The sequence below is a fragment of the Ostrinia furnacalis genome, unplaced genomic scaffold (assembly GCF_004193835.3).
Source record: "Ostrinia furnacalis isolate ACB-3 unplaced genomic scaffold, ASM419383v2 OfSCF1403, whole genome shotgun sequence".
Taxonomy (NCBI): Eukaryota; Metazoa; Arthropoda; class Insecta; order Lepidoptera; family Crambidae; genus Ostrinia; species Ostrinia furnacalis.
In genome coordinates this window covers 58141-84735 of record NW_021131642.1, presented here as the reverse complement: position 1 = coordinate 84735, position 26595 = coordinate 58141, and the positions used below count along the sequence as shown (strand labels likewise).

The 26595-nt window shown below is 44.1% G+C and overlaps 1 protein-coding gene across 1 annotated transcript in view; it reads right to left on the bottom strand.

The window, feature by feature from the left end:
* Positions 1-26595, bottom strand: part of LOC114352548 (ataxin-2-like protein) — a 59014-nt gene that overhangs the window by 16604 nt on the left and 15815 nt on the right. The window contains exons 4-12 of the mRNA XM_028304172.1: positions 17845-18013; positions 16108-16357; positions 14180-14348; positions 12107-12271; positions 8786-8883; positions 7795-7876; positions 2466-2546; positions 1463-1567; positions 665-787 (exon numbers count right to left, since the gene is read on the bottom strand). Coding sequence (XP_028159973.1) covers positions 665-787; positions 1463-1567; positions 2466-2546; positions 7795-7876; positions 8786-8883; positions 12107-12271; positions 14180-14348; positions 16108-16357; positions 17845-18013 — 1242 coding nt within the window. The remainder of the gene's footprint in view (positions 1-664; positions 788-1462; positions 1568-2465; positions 2547-7794; positions 7877-8785; positions 8884-12106; positions 12272-14179; positions 14349-16107; positions 16358-17844; positions 18014-26595) is intronic.

The window sequence follows — 26595 nt, the reverse complement described above, 5'->3', positions numbered from 1 at the left end:
CTTATTTGCCTACAATATCAAATTCATGACGACTTAAGTCCACTGTCAAAAGTGTACGACACTTTAGAAGGAGAAGAGAAGCGATTGAAGGAGAAAATATGCGAAATCCTTCATTTGCCTCTAGTAAATTAAAGTCCGCTATACACGGACAGCTTGAAGCAGCTATAACAGTTTTAAGCTGGGATTGCATCGCAACCTTAATTATTCGATGACACACAAATCTACATAAAACCGCTCGAGCAGTCAGCTTAAAGCTGTCGGTACTAGCTGTTTTAAGCTGTCCTTGTATAGAGGGCCTAAGAGGGTCGTTTTCATGCAATGGAGGCTATATGGCCTAATGATGATGTCTTGCGATCATTGACAAATCGTGGCATATGGTGGCGAGTGTAGGCCATATTCTCCATTTGTTATTTGGTGCTCCCGCAGTGGAGACTATAGTCCAGTCACCGAGCACGTAGAATTTCGTCCAATGACCCCAAGTTACCCATCCTTATCGCTCGCGCGTAATTATGTTGCTGTCGCGCTCGCACACTCACTGCGGGCGCCCGTCGCACAGTCGCGACAGCAATATAATTACGCGCGAGCGATAAGGATAGGTAGCTTAGGGTCATTGGACGAAATTCTACGTGCTCGGCGACCAGACTTTAAATAACCTAACGTTTACCTTGTGGTGCTTGGGCTCGTGCGGCGGGTGCGGGTGGTAGTGCTTGTGCAGCGGCGGCGCGGCGGCGCTGGCCGATACTTCCGGCGGGCTGGGCGCCGGCGCCGGCGCCGCGGGCGGCTGGCACTGCTGGGAGCGACCATAGCAAGGTGAGCCAGTGTTTCAAATTATTTTATTGCATGTCACATGAGTAAGGGTTGATATAAAAGGGTTTCCGGATAAACAAAGTTAATACTATACTTTGTTATACTTTTTGTTTTTAATTTTGTGTTTTGATAGCTGACTGTGGGCTGAGTGTGAGTTTACATCAAAATTGTATGTCAATTTTAGTTTTTGATAGTTTCCCGCTAGGGGCGTTGTACAATCCGTCATACATTTAATGTAATTTTTTGACGCGCTCACTAGTGAGCGCGTTTGAAACAATTTCACACTCAGCCCTCTGGTAATTTTTTTAGGCAAATACATTTCTTGATTTTAAGCAAGGATTTAATTTCCGCCGTACGCTGTCCATCGCACTAGGCTTGTAGCCCCAATTACTTTTACTACTCACAAAATAAGAATAAGAATAACTTTATTGATGTAAATACACTGTAACATTTTATATTGAAACCCTGACTCCTAAACTAGTGTAAACTGTATTTCAGCAGCCAGTGTCTTCCCAATAGGTGAATACAGACAGTTGATATATGTATTACACATCGTAAGGTACATAATTTCTCGAATTTTTTTTTTCGAATAAATACTTACGTTTTTGTTAATTTCTTGTGACTCCGCAATAATATAAGAAGGTGAATGATTTACCACTGGCGGCGGCGGCGGCGGCTGCGGCTGCGGCTGCGGTTGCGACTGCGGCGGCGGCGCGGGCGACGATACCAGCTTGAACTCCGCGCCGAATTTGCGAAGCTCCTGCGGAAATAGAGGACAGATTTATTCACAACTGTTAGTTTTACAACCCAACATTATTTTAAAATAAATAATCACATATTTAGTTGTGTGTGACAAAAGCTTTTATTTATCAAGTGAATTATTTTTTGTAAGTTTTTATTTATTTAGTAAAAACAAACAGCAGTCCAGTGCCCCAATGTTCACTAAAACCAACGTCGTTTTACTCGTGGCATACTGTCACAACTCATTTTGAGATATGGACCTTTTTAGCACATTTTTTGCTTACAATAAATTCTTGTAGTAACGTAACGGCCAAGCCACATAATTTATAATGACTAAGGTAAGGTGTAGAATTTGTTAAGTCAAGATCAAATCAAAATTTATTTATTTTCTTATAAGGCACATTTACAGGGGTTTGGAGTGTCCTTTTGTTTTTTTTTCTTTATTAAGGAAACAAACAGTATTGAGTTGATACATGTGAACTTAAAAAATAAAAACAGTACAGTAGCCTAATCAGTTTCCACAGATAAACTTTACAAGGTTACAAAAAACTGTATTAGTTAGGGTTTGTAAAGAAACTGATCTTTACATTCAAACTGTTAACTTTTTCACAATGCAAGCCTCTATGGTCTGTTTGGCAACATTTTACATGAAGTTGTTGTTTGGTGGGATATTTTGTGTGGGAAATAAAATATAGACTTTCTATGTATCTAAAGTCTGGTCGCCGAGCACATAGAATTTGGTCCCCAAGCTAGCTTCCTATCCTTATCGCTCGCGCGTAATTATATTGCAGTCGCGCTCGCACACTCACTGCTGCCGCCCGTCGCAGTCGCAACAGCAATAAGGATGGGTAGCTTGGGGTCATTGTACGAAATTCTACGTGCTCGGCGACCGGACTATACGTAAGGTTATCTCTTACCTGCACCTCGTCCTGGCGGCGCGGCTCGGGCGCGTGGTGGCGCGGCGGCCGCGGGTGCGCCTCGCCCGCCAAGGGGGGGTTCTGTGCCCGACAATAAACTTTGTTAGTAACAACATCCTAGACTGCATCGCACTTAACATCAGGTGCGATTGTGGTCGAATACCTGCCTTGTTATGCATAAAAAAATAAAAACTTGTGCTATAATAACACGACTATAGTCTGGTCGATGAGCACGTAGAATTTTGTCCAATGACCGTGCTCGCACACTCACTGCGGCCGCCCGTCGCACAGTCGCGACAGCAATATAATTACGCGCGAGCGATAAGGATGGGTAGCTTGGGGTCATTGGACAAAATTCTACGTGCTCAGCGACCAGACTTTAGGTAGACTAAGAGCTGCCATTATGCCGCGAATGTTCAATTTAGGATAATAACTCGCGGCGTCATATCATTGATCTCAGAGGCGAGTCAGATTTAGTAGGTAGGCCCCGCCCTTCTGCTGGGGAGTCCCATATAACCCACAACAATGCGTTCAGCCTTTCCCGGTGAAAAAAGGAGTCGTCGGTACATACATCAATGCTGATAACCAACAGCTCAGCAAAAAAGACTAGAGAATGTTAGCTCATTGGTCAGACACCTGTGAGCTAACATGCGACAGGAACTGTTTGATCTGGCAAGATAGCAACTTTAAAGCAATTCCACCTTCTTAACAATCATGTAGAAACAATTTGTTATAATAATATGTACTGTAAACATAACCGAAACTGCGCGAACAATATTCTGGATTCTTGACTTACTTGTTCGGAATAAGACCGTAAAGTTACCTTAAATTAAATATTAAGGCTGAGTTGCACCACCTAACTTTGACCGTAAGGGGGCGTCCATAAATTACGTGAGACTTTTAGGGGGGGGGGAGGGGGTCAACGAAAACCTCACTAAATCTCACGTGGGGGAGAGGGGGGGTCTCGGAAAATATCACGTAATTTTTCCCGCAAGAAATAGAGTAAAATTGCCAGAAAACTGGGTTATTGAAGTAAAAAAAAATGTTTTTTTTATGATGATAATGACAATTTATTCCAAACCGTCTAATCAAATTAAACTAAAAATGCCTCCATCTGCATTTGTGAACACTAAATATGCAGAATAAATGTCGAAATTTAGAAAATTCGAAATTAAAAAAAACGTCATCGGCATCGCTACTGTGTAAAATATTGGCCAAGTGCGTGTCGTGCCACGCGCAGAGTAGGGTTCCGTAGTTGTCTGTCGTTACCATAATATTTTCAGAAGCAAGCAATTACTTCATCTAAAGTGACTTTTCATACTTTCTTCTAAGGAATTTTTATTGGTTAAGAAATTGTATAATACATGAGTCAAATGACTATTACTCTTAAACTAAGGTAATGTCTCATAACCGTTGTAGTTTTCCTTGAAAAAATTCATCCCCACTTTACATGCAGGGGAGCCACCCCAGAAAAAAATTTTTTTTTTCATTATTTTATTTTCCGTTTTGTCGGCGTGATTAATAACATACCTTCACAAAATTACAGCTCCCCAGTGCCAATAGTTTCCAAGCGAAACCTCGGACAGACAGACAGACATTTTGAAACTATGTATAAGGGTTCCTTGTCAGGACTACGGAACCCTAAAAAATGTCATTACATAGGTATGAAAATATTATGTATTCGAAGTTAAAGTAATCAATAGTCAAATTTGACAGATGTCAAATGACAAGTGGTTAAACAGAAAAAAATGTTTTTATAACAATGTTTAACTTGACTTTTAGTACATTTTTAACTATTAGTTTACGTTTTATTAATATTTAACCATTAATAGCAAAATTTAACAATTATTTATTTTAACTATGAATCAAAAAACTGGTCTTAGGTTGAAGCAATTGTTTGTCTTACTAAACGACGGGAAGCTACGGAACAAAACGAAATAAAATAAAATAAAATAAAATAACCCTGCACTGCGCGTGGCACGACACTGGGTTACTGATTTTTTCATATAAATCTAATAGACTCGAAGCAAAGACATTGCAAAATAGGTATTTTTATTGGCTTAAATATCACGTGAGATTAGGGGGGTGGGGGAGGGGGTCAGGCAAAATCTCACCAAATCTCACCAAGGGGGGCGGGGGGGTTAAAAATTGGCCAAAATTGTCTCACGTAATTTATGGACGCCACCTAACTATAACAATAACCTGATTTTTGTATCGAGTTTGACAGATTTTTGACGTTTGTCAAAGTTAAAGAAAGATGGTGCAACCCAGCCTAAGTTATTGCTACCAACCGGCCAATCTGGAAGTCATTGGTAGAGACTTATGTTCAATAGTGAACGTCCCGTGGCTGAAATGATGATGATGAAATGACAATAAATGACTTACGTGGTGGTGGTGTGGCGGGAATCCCTGTCTGGGATGCGGCGGGCCGCGCGGCTCGCCGTTCACTTTATTGGGAGGTGTAGCCCTGGGAACAATGCACATTTTATTATATCTTTTGTTATACTCGTACAATTCAAGGCGCGCTATGTTCAGCAGTGGATATCCTGTGGCTGAAATGNCATGTAGGTACCTTAGTAAACTTAAAGCTTAGTTACAACAAGTATTTCCCGAAATTCCCACGGGAATAAGAATTAGCGGGAAAATCCTTTTGTATGAAAAATCTAAATCCTTTTGTATAAAAAACCCCTACTCTTCCCGCGGGTGTCGTAAGAGGCGACTTAGGGACTACACATCAAACAGAGAATGGGCAGCAGCGCTCTCTGAAAAACATCAATCTTTTAAACTGCGATCTCCAACCCGCCTGCCTAGCGTGGAGATTATGGCAAAACCCTCCACTATAGTGGAGGAGGCTCATAGTCCAGCAGTGGACTGTAAAGGGCTGTTGATGATTGATGATGATGAAAAATCTAAACCGCTTAAGTTAGACGCTTGAAATTTGGCATGCAGGTAACTTAGTAAACTTAAAGCTTAGTTAAAACAGGATACTGCAAAATTCACACGGGAACGGGAGTTAGCGGGAAAAACATTTGTATGAAAAAATCTAAACCGCGTAAGATAGATGAAGGGGGTTAAAACGGGATCCACGCGTACGAAGTCGCGGGCGGCCGCTAGTAATAAATAAATAAAGACCGTTTTCTATCAAAACTGCGGAGCTCTGCTCAATAATCTCCATTAAAGCTAATCTCTGATAGAATGGGACGTATAAATAACGAAATGTTGTCTTTGGTTAAGAGGAAACCAGTCATAAGCGGCCAGTTACTTTCGAAATAGCTTGACAGAGCGAAGTAACTTGTCACGTTAGTAACTATGTCTAGGGGGGGCTGGTGATGATGAATATTGTAAGTGATTTGAGGGCATAGTCAAGTACTTTTCGTGACAGTTTTACTTTCCAAATCCTTTGATAGAACGAAGTAACTTAAGTTAGAGCGAAACGATTTCGCTATTACAGCTATCCACGTTTCTAACTTGTCTATGAGGGCATGACAGGATTCACATTGACCGGCGCGAGTCGGCGCGCAGCGCAACGTTCGTCCGGCCAAAAATGCGGTAGAATCCACGCGTCTGCGCGCGTATTCGCTGGAATACGCTCGGAGCCGACCGGCTTCCAACGAATGCTCGCGCATCCGTCCGGATTGAAATGTCAGTTAATCAGTTGTAAGAAATTACGACTCCAAGAACTGTTAATGAAATACTATTTTCTTTAGGCGATTATCACACTGCACCGCGCTCCGCCGCGGTCCGCGTGATTACATATAACGAATCCCGCGGGCAGACGCGTTGTCAGTGTGTTGTGCCGCGCGTGTTTTCTATACAAACTGAGGTACTTGCATACAATGATTAAATCTGTCGTCCCGCGTACCGCGGCGAAGCGCGATGCAGTGTGCTAATCGCCTTACGGCCGTGTAATTGCGCTCCGACGCGCTCCGCGAAGGGTATCGTCCCTAAGGGGGCTGGTGATGATGGAGCCAGTACTCACTGCGCGTGGTGCGGGTGGTAGCCGCCGGCCTGCGCGGCGTAGCTCTTGGCGCCGGCGCCGCTGCTGTTGCTGCCGGGACCTGCCGGGTTGCTGGGCGGCTGCGGGGAAAATGTTACTCAGTTAAGATGTCAGAAGGTTCTTATACATAGGATATAGGGTCAGAAATTCAAAATACATAAACATTTGTGTTAGTATTACNGCGCTTCGCGTAAACGCTCTTAATTACATTATTTATTTTACCATAAATAGGGAACAAATTCAGTTTCAGGGATAGAAAGTTGTCAATGACAATGAGGGTTTTCGCGTATGAAAGATCCGCTAGATGGCGGGACGTGGATGTGGGGTCTGACTGCTGCGTGATTGGTGGATTTTGACATATCTGTCAATGTCATGTCAAAAATAACCAATCATGCAGCATTTGGGCCTCGCGTCTACGTATTGCCGCGGATTTTTCTACGAGAAAACCCTCATTGAGAGCTATCGTTCGCATCCCACAGTTGGCACCACTGGCGAAGTCGTGATTGACATGACCCTACACTACAGAGGCGCCATCCTGGTGGAATACAAATGCAACAGTCCTCGTACCACTTCAGTGCTCACCAGTTGGCGTCACTGTCTTGGCCACTAGCATTATGAGGCCAAATGGTAAGCGTTAAACCTAAGCTGCTCAACCTTTTGAAGAGTCAGGCCAAACGGTGGATTCAGTCGTTAACGACGGGCCACTTACATTTCCTATTTCAGTTACTGTGATTTTTGAATTCAAATTTCGAATTTCAAACCATACTTGCGGCGCAGGCCATTTAATTTTTTTATCATTCTTCGAGCCTGGGGTTGAGCAGCCTTGCGTTAAACCTTATCTACTGGCCATATTTCAGTAAGTTCAGACAGGCAAGAAATTGTTTCATCTCACTCATTCATACTTTCATTTTGTTCGTTCTTCTTACGTATAAAGCCATGTATTTATTTATTAGGCAACATTTGTTGATAAACACTGTTTATAAACTGTTCATGTTTCATCATCTCTGTAAACAGTTTATAAACAGTCCATAAACATAGGTGATGAAACATTGTTTCTGATAGGTACATGTTGCCGTGCTCCCCGCTATGAGTGGAGAGCAAGTGTGGACGGCCAAGTTTCAGAAACCTTTGTTTATGGTAAACTTGTTTCACACTAATTATAAACAGTTTATCAACAAATGTTGCCTAATGAATACATGGCTTTACGTATCATTCATACATTATGACAATTTACATATTAAACTTCCATAGATTTTATTGTTCGATATGAGATCGTTTTTTTATGCATAACAAGGCAAAATTATTCGTAAAATGATAAAACAAATGACTTACGTGATGGTGGTGTGGCGGGAATCCCTGTCTGGGGTGCGGAGGGCCGCGCGGCTCGCCGTTCACTTTGTTGGGAGGTGTGGCCCTGTTAAACAGAACAAAAGTTATAGATAAAATATATCTGACAGGTAGTAGTTACGTCAAGAAATTTTGGTGTAAATAAACATTGTAGTTATGATGTTATTATTACTATTTTAACTAGATTTATATAAACTATATTTAACACATTAAAAGCCTATAACTAGTTTTAACACGTCCGTCCTATCAGACCGATGTCAATACAAAGGTAATTGTTTGAATTGGCCGCTGCGATACAAGCTTTCTAGCTTAGTGCAGAGACCGCCAGAATAAATTGTACATGTGACATCTTTGAGAAATAAACACTTTTTTACTTTACTTTAAAACAGGCTACTTCATGATCATAAGACAATTAAAAAAAAACATAGTGTTTACACAAAAGGGTCGTCGTATCCTGCAGTTGAAGGCGGCGACTAAATAAAGCCTTGTTCGCACTAGTTGAATATTTAGTAGCTCGCCTTCAGGAACTAAAATACTTGCTACTGACAAAAAACCGATACTTGCTGTCTTTTTAAGATTATTGTCTTCTTGAAGTAAAGTTTATTCTAATCAGTGGTGGCGTAGCATGGATTGGCACCCGGGGCGATCCCCCCATAAGTCCTAAGGCACCCCCTGGTACCCCCCAGGATTTTGGGGTTACCTACCGATTCGAAGACTGAAAGATAATCGCATCCCCCGTATCATGACATAGACTGCAGACTTGCCATGCAGATGCGTCAGTGAGTACTAATCTGCGCGACTTGTGTCACCCCCTGGCACCCGGGGCGGACCGCCCACACCGCCCCCCCTGTCTAAGATTATTGTCTATTCTATTGGCGTGGAGTAAAGTCTATTGTAATTCTATTGGCGTGGAGTAAAGTCTATTGTAATTCTATTGGTGTGGAGTAAAGTCTATTGTAATGTGTTGTGAACTCACTGCGCGTGGTGCGGGTGGTAGCCGCCGGCCTGCGCGGCGTAGCTCTTGGCGCCGGCGCCGCTGCTGTTGCTGCCGGGACCCGCCGGGTTGCTGGGCGGCTGCGGGGAAAACATTACTCAGTTAAGATGTCAGAAGGTTCTTATACATAGGATATAGGGTCAGAAATTCAAAATACATAAACATTTGTGTTAGTTTCGATCGAATAAATAAATAAATATAAATATCCTTGGACATTTTACACTGCGCTTCTAGTCCCAAACTAAGCAAAGCTTGTACTATGGGTACTAGACAACGGATATAATAAACATACTTAAATACTTTTATATAGAAAACACCCAGTCCAATACAAACAAATATGTTCATGCACACAAATGTTTGTACTGTGTGGGAATCGAACCCGCAACCTCCGGAATAGTAGTCCGTTTCGAACCACTACACCAAACGGCCGACTGAGAATAAGAAGCAGGTTTGCCAGTGGTCCCGCGTCACCAGAGCGCTTTCACATTAGGGCGTTAGAAGCGCGGCAGCGGCGTTTTTATAATGTGAACGCATGCATCCGCTGTCACATGGTATGAAATTTTCGGCAGCGCGTCTGTCGCGCTACTAAATCACCTAAATGTGAAAGCGCTCTAAGATTGTACGTGCGCGCTTCGGAAAAAGCACCCTAGCGTGCTTAAGGGGCGCATCCAAAACGACCCGTTTGAAAAGCGTCAAGCCCCAATAAACACAACCAGATGGTCCCAATTCGTTTTTAGTAGGTAAATCCCGCTCTTAGCACATAGTCCATTAGTCCCTCAGGAAATTCAATACAATATTTTGAAACGACGTAAACGATATAGCCCGATGGATTAGCAAGCTGAAGTGGCAATGGGCAGGGCACATAGTACGCAGAACTGACGGCCGATGGGGCAGCAAGGTTCTGGAGTGGAGGCCACGTACCGGAAAACACAGCGTGTGACGTCCACAAGGTGGACCGACATCATAAAGGCGCCTTCCTAGGCAATGGACGCAGGCCGCTACCAACTGGTCAACATGGAAATCATTGGGGGAGGCCTAAGTTCAGCAGTGAACATCTTATGGCTAAAATGATGATGACGACGACTAATCGCAAAACACCAACCGTGTCGTCGTGTCGGCGCGGCGAATAAAAAATAAATAAAATACCTTTGACCAGTGTTGCCAGTGATGGTATACGGATCTGAGACGTGTTCGCTTACTATGGGCTTCATAAGAAGGCTCAAGGTCACCCAAAGGGCGATGGAGCGGGCTATGCTCGGAGTTTCCCTGCGTGATCGGATCAGAAATGAGGAGATCCGCAGGAGAACCAAAGTGACTGACATAGCTCGCAGGATCGCTAAAATCAAGTGGCAGTGGGCGGGGCACATAGCTCGAAGAGCTGATGGCCGCTGGGGCAGGAAAGTTCTTGAGTGGCGACCACGAGCCGGAAGACGTAGCGTGGGCAGGCCTCACTAGGTGAACCGACGATCTGGTGAAGGTCGCGGGAGGCGCAGGACAGGTCTTTGTGGAAATCCTTGGGGGAGGCCTTTGTCCAGCAGTGGACATCTTTCGGCTGAAACGAACGAAGTATAACATAGCTCGAAGAGACGATGGCCGTTGGGGCAGGAAAGTTCTCGAGTGGCGACCACGGGCTGGAAGACGTAGCGTGGGCAGGCCTCCTACTAGGAAGACCGACGATCTGGTGAAGGTCGCGGGAGGCGCAGGACCGTTAATTATGGAAAACCTTGGGGGAGGCCTTTGTCCAGCAGTGGACATCTTTCGGCTGAAACAAACGAAGTATAACATACCGTGTCGTCGCGGCGAGTCGCGCGCGTCATTGGGCGGCGGCTTGCGAGGGCGGGCGGCAGGCTGCCCCGTCGTGTCGTATACACCTACCGTGTCGTCGTGTCGTCGCGGCGAGTCGCGCGCGTCGGCGGGCGGCGTGAGGTGGTGCCTGGGCGGGCGGGGGTCCTTGGGCGGCGGCTTGCTAGGGCGGGCGGCAGGCTGCCCCGTCGTGTCGTATACATCGTACCGTGTCGTCGTGTCGGCGCGGCGAGTCGCGCGCGTCGGCGGGCGGCGTGAGGTGGTGCCTGGGCGGGCGGGGGTCCTTGTCCCGCGCGTCTTTGGGCGGCGGCTTGCTGAGGGCGGGCGGCAGGCTGCCCCCGTTGTTTGTGCTCGGCTTCACTAGTTTGCCGGTCTGGAAATGGTCAAGTTTATAGGTTAGTCCAAAGTACTCAGAAGGGATAAGTGTTGCGTCATTGAAACAAGGATGAAGAGTGAAAGGAATCTCAATGAATCTCAGTGAAAGGAATCGAAAAAAAGGAATCTCAATCGGTTTTCTACAGGTTACACTTCTTCTCCTTCAGTGCTATATACCGACAACTGAGCTACCTAAGAGCCACGTACCTGCATGTTTTTCCTCTTGTTGGGTTCCTACGGCTTTAACGGATCAGTTTCTCTCCGCTAACAAGCGACCACTGAGCTACCTGAGCCACTCACCTGCATGTTCTTCCTCTTGTTCGGTATGACGTACTTGGCGGGCGCTCTCTTCGCTACTTACAAACTACAACTGAGCTACCTGAGCTACCATTGAGCCACACACCTGCATGTTCTTTCTCTTGTTGGGTTCCTACGGCTTCAACGGATCAGTTTCTCTCCGCTAACAAGCGACCACTGAGCTACCTGACCTACCAAGGAGCACGTACCTGCATGTTCTTCCTTTTGTTCGGTATGACGTATTTGGCGGGCGCATCGGGCCTCACCACCGCGGCGTATCGCTCCTTTTATGAGGGCGCTCTCTCCATTAACAACCACTGAGCTACCTGAGCTACCAAGGAGCACGTACCTGCATGTTCTTCCTCTTGTTGGGTATAACATACTTGGCGGGTGCTCTCTTCGCTACTTACAACCTACAACTGAGCTACCAAGGAGCACGTACCTGCATGTTCTTCCTCTTGTTGGGTATGACGTACTTGGCGGGCGCTCTCTCCGCTGCTTACAACCTACAACTGAGCTACCTGAGCTACGTACCTGCATGTTCTTACTCTTGTTCGGTATGACGTACTTGGCGGGCGCTCTCTTCGCTACTTACAACCTACAACTGAGCTACCTGAGCTACCANGAAAAACTTTCGAGTTCGTTTCGTTGCGTATTCAAAGTGTCATCGAAAAATTTTGTATGAAAAATTAAACAGCGCCCCCTAGGGCGGCTATAATATAGGGGGCGCTGTTTAATTTTTCATACAAAATTTTTCGATGACACTTTGAATACGCAACGAAACGAACTCGAAAGTTTTTCCTACTAGAGGTACTGGTTATAGCCTACCGTGTCGTCGTGTCGTCGCGGCGAGTCGCGCGCGTCGGCGGGCGGCGTGAGGTGGTGCCTGGGCGGGCGGGGGTCCTTGTCCCGCGCGTCTTTGGGCGGCGGCTTGCTGAGGGCGGGCGGCAGGCTGCCCCCGTTGTTTGTGCTCGGCTTCACTAGTTTGCCGGTCTGGAAATGTTTAAGTTTATAGGTTAGTCCAAAGTACTCAGAAGGGATAAGTGTTGCGACATTGAAACATGGATGAAGAGTGAAAGGAATTTTGATAAGAGGAAAGAAGTGCAGCATCTCAATCGGTTTTCTACAAGTTACACTTCTTCTCCTTCGGTGCTAAAACCGACAACTGAAATACCTGAGCCACACACCTGCACGTTCTTTCTCTTGTTGGGTTCCAACGGCTTCAACTGATCAATTTCTCTACCCTAACAAGCCCTTACACCTTTTCATTCCATCTTAGGTGCTTCATTCCCATTCCATCCAGGCTGATCCACCTGTCGGTGCACCCCTAGCCACAGGAAGGGAGGATGTTGGGCTAGTGTCGGCTCATATACCCATTTACCTAACACCCTGTATATGTTTTTTATAGCCGTCTGGGCATTTAACGCAGAAATACATATTTATTTTAAATCGAAGATATTTTCTTATTTCCGCACGCCCGAGCGGCTGTCCGCAGGTTTCTTATCTATAAGAACTAGGTAATTAATTAACCTGAGCCACTCACCTGCATGTTCTTCCTCTTGTTGGGAATGACGTATTTGGCGGGCGCGTCGGGCCGCACTACCGCGGCGTAGCGCTCCTTGTATGAGGGTGCTCTCCGCTAGCAAGCGACCACTGAGCTACCTGAGCTAAGCTGAGCTACCAAGGAGCACGTACCTGCATGTTCTTCCTCTTGTTGGGTATGACGTACTTGGCGGGCGCGTCGGGCCTCACCACCGCGGCGTATCGCTCCTTGTACGAGGGTGCTCTCCGCTAGCAAGCGACCACTGAGCTACCTGAGCTAAGCTGAGCTACCAAGGAGCACGTACCTGCATGTTCTTCCTCTTGTTGGGTATAACATACTTGGCGGGCGCGTCGGGCCTCACCACCGCGGCGTAGCGCTCCTTGTATGAGGGTGCTCTCCGCTAGCAAGCGACCACTGAGCTACCTGAGCTAAGCTGAGCTACCAAGGAGCACGTACCTGCATGTTCTTCCTCTTGTTGGGGATGACGTACTTGGCGGGCGCGTCGGGCCGCACTACCGCGGCGTAGCGCTCCTTTTATGAGGGTGCTCTCCGCTAGCAAGCGACCACTGAGCTACCTGAGCTAAGCTGAGCTACCAAGGAGCACGTACCTGCATGTTCTTCCTCTTGTTGGGTATAACATACTTGGCGGGCGCGTCGGGCCTCACCACCGCGGCGTAGCGCTCCTTGTATGAGGGTGCTCTCCGCTAGCAAGCGACCACTGAGCTACCTGAGCTAAGCTGAGCTACCAAGGAGCACGTACCTGCATGTTCTTCCTCTTGTTGGGTATAACATACTTGGCGGGCGCGTCGGGCCTCACCACCGCGGCGTAGCGCTCCTTGTATGAGGGTGCTCTCCGCTAGCAAGCGACCACTGAGCTACCTGAGCTAAGCTGAGCTACCAAGGAGCACGTACCTGCATGTTCTTCCTCTTGTTGGGTATAACATACTTGGCGGGCGCGTCGGGCCTCACCACCGCGGCGTAGCGCTCCTTGTATGAGGGTGCTCTCCGCTAGCAAGCGACCACTGAGCTACCTGAGCTAAGCTGAGCTACCAAGGAGCACGTACCTGCATGTTCTTCCTCTTGTTGGGTATAACATACTTGGCGGGCGCGTCGGGCCTCACCACCGCGGCGTAGCGCTCCTTGTATGAGGGTGCTCTCCGCTAGCAAGCGACCACTGAGCTACCTGAGCTAAGCTGAGCTACCAAGGAGCACGTACCTGCATGTTCTTCCTCTTGTTGGGGATGACGTACTTGGCGGGCGCGTCGGGCCGCACTACCGCGGCGTAGCGCTCCTTTTATGAGGGTGCTCTCCGCTAGCAAGCGACCACTGAGCTACCTGAGCTACCAAGGAGCACGTACCTGCATGTTCTTCCTCTTGTTAGGTATGACGTACTTGGCGGGCGCGTCGGGCCTCACCACGGCAGCGTAGCGTTCCTCTTCGTCCCCGTTTTCAGCGTCGATTCGCGCTTTGTAAGCCGGCGCGCTTTCGATCTCCGCCGCGATTTCTTCCGCTTTCGCCTCAGCGTCTCTGGAGAGTAAAAAAACCGTTATTTATATGTCAAAAAATATCTAGAATGGTTCCTAGCAATGGTAAGTCGTATAAAAACTAGGGTCAAAACTTCTAGCTGTAACAGCTGTGGATAAGGAACGCTCGTAGGTTCTGATGTTGCACGATTTAACTTTCTGCCGGAATAAACTTGGCCTTTACTGGTTGCTATTTTTTGGTGTTTTTTAAGCTGTAGATAATAATAATAATAAATAATAATAAATATCCTTGGACATTTTACACTACGTTTCTAGTCCCAAACTAAGCAAAGCTTGTACTATGGGTACTAGACAACGGATATAGACATACTTAAATACTTTTTTTTTGTAAATACATACATTTTACATAGTAACACCCAGACCCATCACAGAAATTAAAATTCATCATTTCAATTTCTGCCCGGCCGGGAATCGAACCCGGGACCTCTCGGCATAGTAGTCCGTATCGAAAATACTACACCAAACGGCCGACCTACACACACACGCTACACAGGAGTTGCGGCAGTGTGAATAGTGCCGTTTTAGATGCTCATGACGACACAGCTCGCAATGGACCGGTAGCGCTCGTTCATAGTCCCGAATGCTCACCTGTAGGCCGGGTGCTCGCCTATAGTCCCGGGTAGCTCACTGTGGATGTTCACCTGTCGGCCGGGTGCTCACCTGTAGTCTCGGGTAGCTCACTGGGGGTGCTCACCTGTAGTCCAGTGTGCTTACCTATAGCCCTGGCTAGCTTACTGGGGGTGCTCTTCCCATAGGAAACTTCCGAGTAGCGGTCCTGGCTCGCTCGCCTGTAGTCCTGGGTCGCTCGCCTGTAGTCCTGGGTCGCTCGCCTGTACTCATGGCTCGCTCGCCTGTAGTCCTGGGTCGCTCGCCTGTAGTCCTGGGTCGCTCGCCTGTAGTCCTGGCTCGCTCGCCTGTAGTCCTGGCTCGCTCGCCTGTAGTCCGGGCGCTCACCTGTAGTCCTGCGTGTCCTTGCGCTGCAGCGGCAGCGTGTACCCGGCCAGCGAGTGGTCGTAGGTGGAGTGCACGCCGTACACCTCCTCGTTCTTGCGGAACATGTCGTTGGCGTCCCAGCCGTTGGCGCGGTGCTCGCCTGTAGTCCTGGCTCGCTCGCCTGTAGTCCTGGCTCGCTCGCCTGTAGTCCTGGCTCGCTCGCCTGTAGTCCTGGCTCGCTCGCCTGTAGTCCTGGCTCGCTCGCCTGTAGTCCTGGCTCGCTCGCCTGTAGTCCTGGCTCGCTCGCCTGTAGTCCTGGCTCGCTCGCCTGTAGTCCTGGCTCGCTCGCCTGTAGTCCTGGCTCGCTCGCCTGTAGTCCTGGCTCGCTCGCCTGTAGTCCTGGCTCGCTCGCCTGTAGTCCTGGCTCGCTCGCCTGTAGTCCTGGCTCGCTCGCCTGTAGTCCTGGCTCGCTCGCCTGTAGTCCTGGCTCGCTCGCCTGTAGTCCTGGCTCGCTCGCCTGTAGTCCTGGCTCGCTCGCCTGTAGTCCTGGCTCGCTCGCCTGTAGTCCTGGCTCGCTCGCCTGTAGTCCTGGCTCGCTCGCCTGTAGTCCTGGCTCGCTCGCCTGTAGTCCTGGCTCGCTCGCCTGTAGTCCTGGCTCGCTCGCCTGTAGTCCTGGCTCGCTCGCCTGTAGTCCTGGCTCGCTCGCCTGTAGTCCTGGCTCGCTCGCCTGTAGTCCTGGCTCGCTCGCCTGTAGTCCTGGCTCGCTCGCCTGTAGTCCTGGCTCGCTCGCCTGTAGTCCGGGCGCTCACCTGTAGTCCTGCGTGTCCTTGCGCTGCAGCGGCAGCGTGTACCCGGCCAGCGAGTGGTCGTAGGTGGAGTGCACGCCGTACACCTCCTCGTTCTTGCGGAACATGTCGTTGGCGTCCCAGCCGTTGGCGCGGTGGTCCAGCTCCAGCTCGTCGAGCGCCGCGTCACCGTTCAGGGCGGGCGACTCGCTAACATCGCCGTCGCACGCGTCCCACGGCTCCAGTTGGCGCTCTTCCGCTACTCGGAAGTTTCCTGGGGGAGAATAAAAGGTTAGCTATGGCATCCAGATATTGGTGTTTTAAGTGAGTGTACTGAAAATGACTAATTTAACATTAGTTTGCTCATTTCCAAATGAGGAGCCAAACGACGTCTGCTGCTGACGAAAGGCTTCCACGATAACCGGTCCTGCGTGTTGTATAACATTAAGTGAGCCCCCCTTTTAAGTGAGCATCTACAATAAATCAATTCAAGTTCATATCAACATATCAGGCGAGAAGCTTTAGGTTCCTTCTGAAGAATAGTTTCAGATAAGAAATCACCTTGCTATCTGACTAAACACAGTGCACTCATGTGCAGCAATATCACTGTGACGATCGTCTTCATGTTATGCCAGTAAAGTTTTTACTAGAGATGAGACGTATTTACTAGAACAGATCCACACACTAGGTATTTTACAGTACTAGGCGGCACCTGTTCTAATTTTTAAAATACTTGATCCACCTAGTATTTTATAAATTACACGATTTCCGACCTTACTGTCAAAGTAATAGAGGTTATTATTGCGTAATCCGTAGTCGTGTATTACGCTCACCTAGTATTTCTCGCTAAGCTTATGTGCGAACGTAGAGATTCACTCCGTCTCTGACTGACCAAACAAATTTGAGCGCGACGAAGCAAACGCACACAAACGTAGTCAAACCATCATGTAAATAAGAAATATAGAAATATTTTTATGAAATTGATATCTTCTAATACGCCAACTTTTAAGTTGACAGTCCTAAGCCTGTTGAAGTATGAAGGGAGGAATAAAATTATTATTCAATTTCAAATTGCATTATTCATACTACGGTTGTATCTTTTCAAAGAAAATTGTATTTTAAAGCATATTACGTGGATTAGTCCGCACTAGTCGCGTCAAGTATGCTAAATTACTACGTACTAGGTGGAACAGGTATTTGGATCGAGTATTAATAAATACTAGGAATAGGTGCACCTAGTATCAAATTTACCTAGTATAACCCATCTCTAGTTTTTACACAGAATGTCAATTTAAAAACTCTCGTGATAGATATTGAATGAAGCAATCAGTACTAAGTCAGAACAATATGAATCCTGATTAACTTATAAGGACTAGTCTCACTCCTAGTTCAAATACAGCGATAACCGTACGGTTTGTGGGCACTTCTAAATAACAAGGTGTTTGAGGCAGTAACCGCGTGTTCAAGGTTTGAATTAAATATGCAGTAGAACTGCCCAGGATCCGCGCGGTAGTAATGGTCTGAACAATGTCTAAGACCTATGATAAACCAACATTAAAACAGTAACCTCCGTAGCACACCTCCGCCGCGAAACCATGACAGCGAAACTATTTCAATATACAGCTCTGAAATCACATCCCCACATTGGCAAAGTGGCAAAGTAAACGCAGAGATGTATATTGAAATAGTTTCGCTGTCATGGTTTCGCGGCGGAGGTGTGCTACGGGCGTAAACAAACAAAAAAGCGCACATTACACTTACTAGAAATAGCGCTGTCCGTCTGAAACACGTCGTGGGTCGCGTACTCCAGGTCCGAATCCTTGGCGCGAATGGAGACCACATCCTGCGGCTTGAAGATCAGCTTCTCGACCACGGAGTCCACGGCAACCACTCCCTCTTGGTCCACACGGTGGGCCACTTCTAGCACCACCTGGAAATAAGGAGAGGCCGTTTTTACTTCCGTTATTCTAAAGCAGTCTTTCCCAAAGTGGGCGACAACACCCCCTTGTGGGCGCTGCAGACTTAAAGGGAGGCGGTAAGAGTCCCAGAAAAAAAAANAAAAAAATCGGGACGTTTTGTAGAGGCTTGGGAGGCGTCATTTACTAGGAGGACTCTTAGACACCGACTGAACACTCGACACTCTGCTACAAATGGGGGCGCTAAAAAAAGAATTTATTCTCAAAGTGGGCAGTAGACAAAATAAGTTTGGGAACCGCTGTTCTAAAGCCATGTATTTATTAGGCAACATTTTAATGTTGATAAACACTGCTTGTTTATAAACTGTTCATAAACAATGTTTCATCATCTCTGTAAACAGTTTATAAACAGTCCATAAACATAGGTGATGAAACATATTTTATGATACATGTTGCAGTGTTCCCCGCTATGAGTGGAGAGCAAGTGTGGACGACCAAGTTTCAGGAACCTGTGTTTATGGTAAACTTGTTTCACACTAGTCATAAACAGTTTATCAACAAATGTTGCCTAATGAATACATGGCTTTAAATGGTCATAGATGCATTTATGCTTAAGGTTAGGTTTGATTTCTTAAGCTAGTTCTAATATTGCGTTATAGTCGAGTAAAAAATAAGTAGTTTAGGGCAATTTAGCAATAAATAATCGCAATGAAACGGCTCATTCAATGGTCCGACGAAAGACCACCGATTCGAGTGCAACTTAATTAATTTTAAAATACTTAGTTTGGTTTGTTGGTACCTTTGTGATTAGAACCGAAGCCTAAGTACTTTAAGCTATTAAACCATTTACACGTTGGATCTAAAGTAGTGTTTACCTATGGTGGGAGAATCTATCTAAGAGTAGGCGCACACCGTTGATTTTTCGTCGGCCGATAGTTTAGTCGGGCAGTTGATCAGTATGGGCATGTATGGGAGTGCGCACACTACGCCGATTCGATTTGGCCGATTCTTCATACAATTTAAAATCGGGCACAACTATCGGCCAACTAAAAATCAACGGTGTGCGCCTACTCTAAGCGCACCTATTTATAAAAGTTTATCGTTTTTGTTACAGCCTAAATAAATAAGAGCACTATACTCGCAGATATTTCGTTTTAGATAGCTATAAGCAACAATATTTTATGGTCTAAACCAGTCGCTTACGCGATCTTATTAATAATAAGAAGTAAGTAATATTAATAATGCAACAACGAATCTAATAACAACACGATGTGAGTAATTTAAAAACTTTGAAACGACTTTCGTCTATGAATCTAGTTTCAACTCAAGTGTAAAAGGAATCTTAAATTCGACTTGATATTGAGAGTTTTTTTTCGTAAAACGGCCCTTAAAATTACAAAGTGTCAAACGACATATTTATAATCATGATTGAAGTACACTTAAAATTAAATGAGAGCTCAAATAAGGCCAGGCAACTGAACTTTTAAGTGGCTAAACAAAAAAAAATCATCAATCTTACAACGCTTATTTTGTTCCTTTGCGTTTTTACCAACAGTTTTTCATTGTCAATATTGATAAAAATTAATAGTTAAGTATTACTTGCTACTTGGTAGGTAGGTATTTCTTTTTGTCATCAAAGTTTGACTGAACATCGTCTAACTACATATTGTGTAACAGAAATGTACGACAATGTTTTCGCGCGTCTTGCAATAGAATATATTCATAATTTACAGTAATTTAATCTCCACTGCAGGAGCATGGCCGTCCCTAATTTACCAGACGCTAATGGAGAATTTTGTCGTTGACTTCTCAGCACCAGCCCATGTGGTGGTAGGGCAAGCTATATTTGGGACGTATAAGCGCCCTGCGCACTCACAAGGTGGACCGACATCATAAAGGTAGCAGGAAAGCGCTGGACGCAGGCCGCTACCAACCGGGCAACATGGAAAGCATTGGGGTAGGCCTATGTTCAGCAGTGGACGTCCTATGGCTGAGATGATGATGATGATAAGCGCCATGTAAAGGGCCTTAAGTTTTTTTTATTTATGCTGGACAAGGCAGATATTTGACCGCAATCGCACCTGGTGTTAAGTGAGATGCAGCCTGGGGTGGTACAAATCTGCCCTGTAAGTGCCTATTCACTCTCGCCTTGAAAACGTCCGGATTATAGTGTTCAGGAAATACATCAGCAGGCAGTGAATTCCAGTCCCTAGCTGTTCGCATTATAAACGAGTCGTCGAAACGCTTAGTGCGAGCTGGTGGAATGTCGACAATGTAGGGATGGTACGCTAACCTGCGTCTGGTTCCCAGGTGATGGTAGTAGATACTGAATAACAACTTTGTCTACAATCCCATGCTGGTCAGACCTGTCATTCATATTTCTCAGAACAAAGTATCGACAGAATAGAGTTGTAGAACAAAGAAAATGTTAGGGCAGTTCAAGTGATGATAAAAAGCAACTAATTCTCGGAAAAATGGTCCGTATGTTTGTCGATAAGATATTGGCTTGATATTCTCAATGACTGTTTATCAGATTCTTGGGAATGACTTCGTTAGGATAAAGACTTCACTTGATAATGATGTATAATGATTATTTGAAGGGATTAAATCAAATAAAATCTATACTATTGAGGAAGGTTTAAGGCTATATAACATCACCATACAGCCACTAGGGGCGGAACAGTAAAGAAAAATGTTGCAAAAACGGGAATAAATATTATTCAAACTATATTCACGCGTACGAAGTCAATAATCACACACGTTACCACTTATCACAAATTATTATCCTTAATTTGGCATAGATGCTAATTTTATAAATGGTTTTTGTTATAACATACCATTTTCCCCGTATGGGATTCGAACCCGCTACCACAGGAAAACCACCATGCAAGGCTGGCTTTTAAATCAATTGAAATCAAATTCGCAGTTCAAACTTAGTGAAATATTGTCAACTGGGCCAGTTGGATGTATTCCTCTTAGAGCACCCGTCCAAATAGCACCTGGCCTATTCCACTTAGAGCACTTTTGGGCACGTGCAACACAATACAGTCTAGTGCTGGCTGCAAATGTCAGACAGGACGATATTGGGCGGGTACTTTAAGTGGAATACGTCGGCAGTTGATACCAAGATTTCTTGAGATCTTTTTCACGAGCTGTCAAAACATGTGCTCTTAATAAATTCGTTCGTTTCAGCCAAATGACGTCCACAGCTGGACAAAGGCCTCCCCCAAGGATTCTCGGATAACAAAGACCGGTCCTGCGCTGTCCGCATCCAGGTACTGTTAATTATGAAAAATCTAAAACGTTAAAATAACGGTATCGTTGTGGCCAATAAGATGCTGTCATAGTGACATTGACAATACGTCAATGTCACGCTAGCATCAAACGTGAGAATAGAGGGACGCGCGGAGACGACTCCGCGCGCTTTTGTGCTAAGTGATGAATCGTATCTAAAATAAGGCAATATAATGTGAAAGTTAAGTATCCAGTGTTTTATTTATGAGAATAGATCGACCGGCCTCTAATAGTACATACCGTTAGTAAATTTTGTATAGCAAATGGACCTTTGACTGACGTCACTGTTTCGCCAAGTCAAATTATTAATTTATCGAAGCAACGAAAATCGAATTTTATAGTTAATTGAGCTTTCACGGCTAAAGTGAAGTGCTCTTCAGGGAATTAAGGCAAGGCTTACTTGGAAACATTGGTTAATTACAGGTAGAAGAAAATGGAAGAGCTTTTTCACCCACTAGGCTTTATTTCACTAGTAAACAAGATGTTAGGCTGAGCAACAAACTAGGTCAATTTTAATATTTAGTGAACTTCCACCTTTATAAAATCACTTGTTGGGTTTTATTGGCGGTCAAGCTGTAGATCCTGGCTACACAGGAGTTGTAGCGGTGGGAACGAGAAGTGGGAATAGTCCCGTATTTATAAAATTAATTCATTATTTGTTGATTATTAGATAATGTTATATCTGTTAATTTTCATTTGCATCACCTAACTTTGACCGTAACTATGACGATAACCGGTGTTTTTGTATGGATTTTGACTGATTTTTGACGTTTGTCAAAGTTAAAGTAAGATGGTGCAACCCAGCCTTACTCTTTACTCTAGCTATGATAGAATTTCCATAAACAATAAGGTGACACAGACAAACAAATTGAGGTGAGACGGGGTTAAATGTAGCTACCATAAAATCAATTTCAAAAACAAGACAAACACAACTTTCCTCGATCTTACAGCAAGACAAGCGGAAATTTTCCGTTTTCCATCAAGTAACAGGTTGTCACGGTGTATTTTGCAATGCTAATCATATAAGTGCTTGCATTATACTAACGTATTTAAATTTAGTATACCTACTACTAGTTGTACCCGCGACTTCGTACGCGTGAAAATAGTTTGAATAATATTTCACGTTTTTGCAACATTTTTATTTACTGCGCCGCCCCTATTGACTGAAGGGTGATGTTGTATAGCCTAAAGACTTCCTCAATAAATGGGCTATCTAACAGAAAAATATTTTTTCAAATCGGACCAGTAGTTCCTGAGATTAGCGCGTTCAATCAAACAAACAAACTCTTCAAGCTTTATAATATTAGAATAGATTATAGTAGTAGTATAGACAGATTTACCATATTCAAATGCTCGTCTAGAGTATATTGTATTCTCATTTATTTGACAAGTTCAATGTAACATGCCCGTGAAAAGATCAATACAATCAGTTGACATAACAGACTGCTTGTTTAAATTACAATGAATAAGATTTAACACATTCGATGTGCGTAAAACCTTTCATAGTAAACGTGTGCAATAGCTTTTAATTTTACTATTATACCAAGACGAATAAAAGTTAAGACACATTAAATGGAAATCCATTAAGGCAGGTAACTAAGAAACGAGTGTAAAGATTCTAATTTATTATAAGTCTATGCCGCTAAGAAGAAGTCAACAATCTTAGGTAGGTAAAGAAGAAGAATGGAACGACCATCAAGAAGGGAGAACATAGTACGCATGCAAAGATCCATCAATATCTACAGAAGGTCGCAGCGAAACATGCACAAGAACATTGCCCTCGAAATAGGGTAAAAGTCTAGACAGACCACAGACACAAAGGGCAACGTAAAACGTAATACAAAAGGTCGTCTAAACATACAGCGATCACAACATCGACATATCAAATGATCTTACTCCTAAGTAGGCGCCCAATCGCTTAAGAAAAGTTACAATCACTGAAAACAGCCCGTCGGAACGACGATCAGCCATGCTTCTGGCCGGGCAAGGACCACAATGCTGACGTCACACAGCTTCGACACCGCCGAAACGTCTGAAGCGCCGATCGTCGTTTGTTATTTTTACACGAACACACTTTTTTTGCAACGGAATCGTCCGTCTTTTGTCTTTTACGAGTGACTTAACTTTTTAAAAGGTAAAAAAAGAGGCAGAGGCATAAATCACGTGATGTTTTCAGTAATAAATCAAAGCTCGAATGCGATGGCGAGGCCGGCGTTTGCATCATTTCGGCACCAAGTGCAGACATATCGCCGTCGCATTTACATTCTGTCTATCGCGCACTATCGGCACTACATGCGCCCTGGGTGTTGCACCTGTATCGATCGGTGCACCGGGAATCAAAAACCGGTTTCAGCTGGCCACGTCTAGTCTGTGACGTCGGTGCGATGACCCGCCATGGGAGGATGGGATTGATAACGCGATAAGATATGTCAAATTAAGATTTCAGACAATTTAATTACAGCTAATACAAATAGTGTATCATCTCATCTTGTCGAGCAGAAAACCCTCTAATAAGAGAAATAGCTCAATCAATAGACTAATTGATTGAAATACTTCATTAGTCCAATTTTTAAAATTAATGTCAGCAGCTACGAGTAATGAGCAAGTGCAATCAAAAATCAATTAAAGTTGTTTTAATGACCTCTGTCAAAAATAACGAATCTTACTCAATGTGGTTTTTTTTATGAAAGTACAATTAGTTAATTCGCTTTAGCAATTAATTTAATAATAATGAAATACAATCCAGTATCAGAGAATTCTAAAAATCTAAACTACTGCAACATTCCGCCAATGTAAAAAGAAATAGTGACATTGACAGTTCAAAAACACCAAACCTGCACATAAAAATCAATTTTCCAACATAGTCAACACTACACTGATATCGGGCACATCCTTATCGGTCCACTATAGTTCATATTCACAACACAGTCCTCGACTGCGAGCATCGTGACGTCACCGTCATCACTGCACCTAGCGCGCACTGGTTGGCACTCCACGAGAGGTTTGGAGGGGGTTTCAGTACTGTGGTTTCGGCGCTAGTAAAAGCAGAATGCCGTACTTTATACCAACTTAAGAATACTTTAGAACTGTCTTTAGACAAAAACGTCTTTTTAATTATCCAGCAATTTCATTAGACAAATGAAAGATATCAACGATTTGATTTTAATTTATAACAATACTGAATTTATTGAATGCATTAGTGTCCATTACTTCCATTAGCGATCTTGGTCGTTTAATTATCTCGTATCTTATGAGTCTGTTGTCAATTACAAGAAAAATTGTATACGAAATCATCAATCCAACAGTAAACATTTTTGACAAATATATTTTTCCTTTGAACATACATATTTCAAATTAAATTAGTGATATCTGTATTCTGAGTATTAATTATGGGAAAGACCGGTTTGTATTCGATTATCATAACAATGTTAATGAATATAAACATAAATTATCTATCTATTCATACTAATATTATAAAGCTGAAGAGTTTGTTTGTTTGATTCAACGCGGTAATCTCAGAAACTGCTGGTCCATTTTGAAAAAATATTTTTGTGTTGGATAGCCCATTTATCACACTTCAGCCAGGGACGGAGCAGTAAATAAAAATGTTGCACAAACGGGAAATATTATTCAAACTATTTTCACGCATACTAAGTCGCGGTCACTCACAGCACAGCTAATGTAAACATAATTACATTGATGACATAATAAATAATATTTGTGTGACCAAAACCGATATCGGCTTATTAATACGAACTTGGCTACCAAACATTGTTGTCAGGAACAAAAGTTATAATTTTCTGACGGTTCTTAACCCACATTTAACTGTCATTTCGGTATATTGCGAGCGAGATACGATCGAGTACAGTCAATGCACATTGGACTGTACATTTTTGATGAAATGGCACCTGTTGTAATCAAAATAGAGGCCACAGTGTTTACGTTGACGTGCTATCGTGTGTACAATCTAAATAGTTCGACAAAGATTTATTTACGAAGTGATTTGCTAATACATTTAGACTTCATTTGTAGGCGTGTAGTGGTCATAAAATTGTAGGTGAAAGGACAGTTACTATAACTATGTCTAAATCAGACAGATTGTGTAACAGGCACTATTTATGAGAGGTATCAATAATTTAGACATTTTCGAGTTTTAATCGGAAAAATGTCCTGCTAACAGCATATTTGGACTTGAACCAATCTTTTAGGCTAGCTTTAAATGAACAAAAATGCAGAGATATAAGCGCGGTTATATGCCTATACTTGATATCGTGCGTCCTGTGTATGTACAGCAGTATTTCCATTATCAACTCACAAAAGTAGATCATAGTTACTTTTTATTTATTTTTTTAGCATCACGGAGAGTGGAAAGTGTCAGCTCCCCTAGACAAAACGCACTTTTTGATCAAATCGAAAATCGAATCCGCCAAAACTCCATACAAAAAAAAAGGCTTTTTGACCACTTTTCGAGTGGTTTACAATTATAATGTGCACTTTGTATAGAACTCTACACCCACAGAAGAACTGTGTAAGCTGACGCTTTATAAAAAGTAAGGGTCAATATAAAAAAGATGGACAATAACAAGATTCGGCTATGGTTTAGCATCCCGCATAAATATTGGCAAAAAAAATCGCATTGGCTAATAAAAGCAACTGGAGCGTGTCTTAGCGTTCGGGATCACACCCCTTTTCTCGCATGAATCGATTTGTAAATTAACCGGTATGCAGATGACAAATTCTAAACGTTAACCGGTAACCGGCCATTGAGATATAGGGTAAACCAGAGAGTGATTGCCCACTGGTAGTGATTGCCCGCTTTAAGAATAATATTGTCGGGTGCTGACTTTGAATCACTCTAGTTAGATTTGAATTTACTAAGTAGATGGCTCCGAGATCAATGTACAGAAGGTTTAAAATTTACAATAGGAAACACTAAAAAAAACCGTTATGGCGGATTTTGTCAAGACGGGTGAAAATGTTACTCAAACAGGTAAAGACTTTAACAATTTTACTAAGGAATTACTTTCTTAGAGGTTAAATTTTTTTTGCAAGTTATTTTATATTCAACTAATGGTATATAGTTATGATGAAATTATAAGTGTTTTCTCCATTATCAATGAAAATAACTGATAAAATTTGATTTCTAACGGTCATTTTAACGGTGGGTAATCACTGCACGTAAATCTGTATATTTTTAGTTATTGCCCACCATCATTTCAGTTATTGCCATATGTTAATGTATAGTTATTGCCCAGGGCAATTATTATTAGAGTATTGCCACCATGCAGTAGCAGTGTTTAAG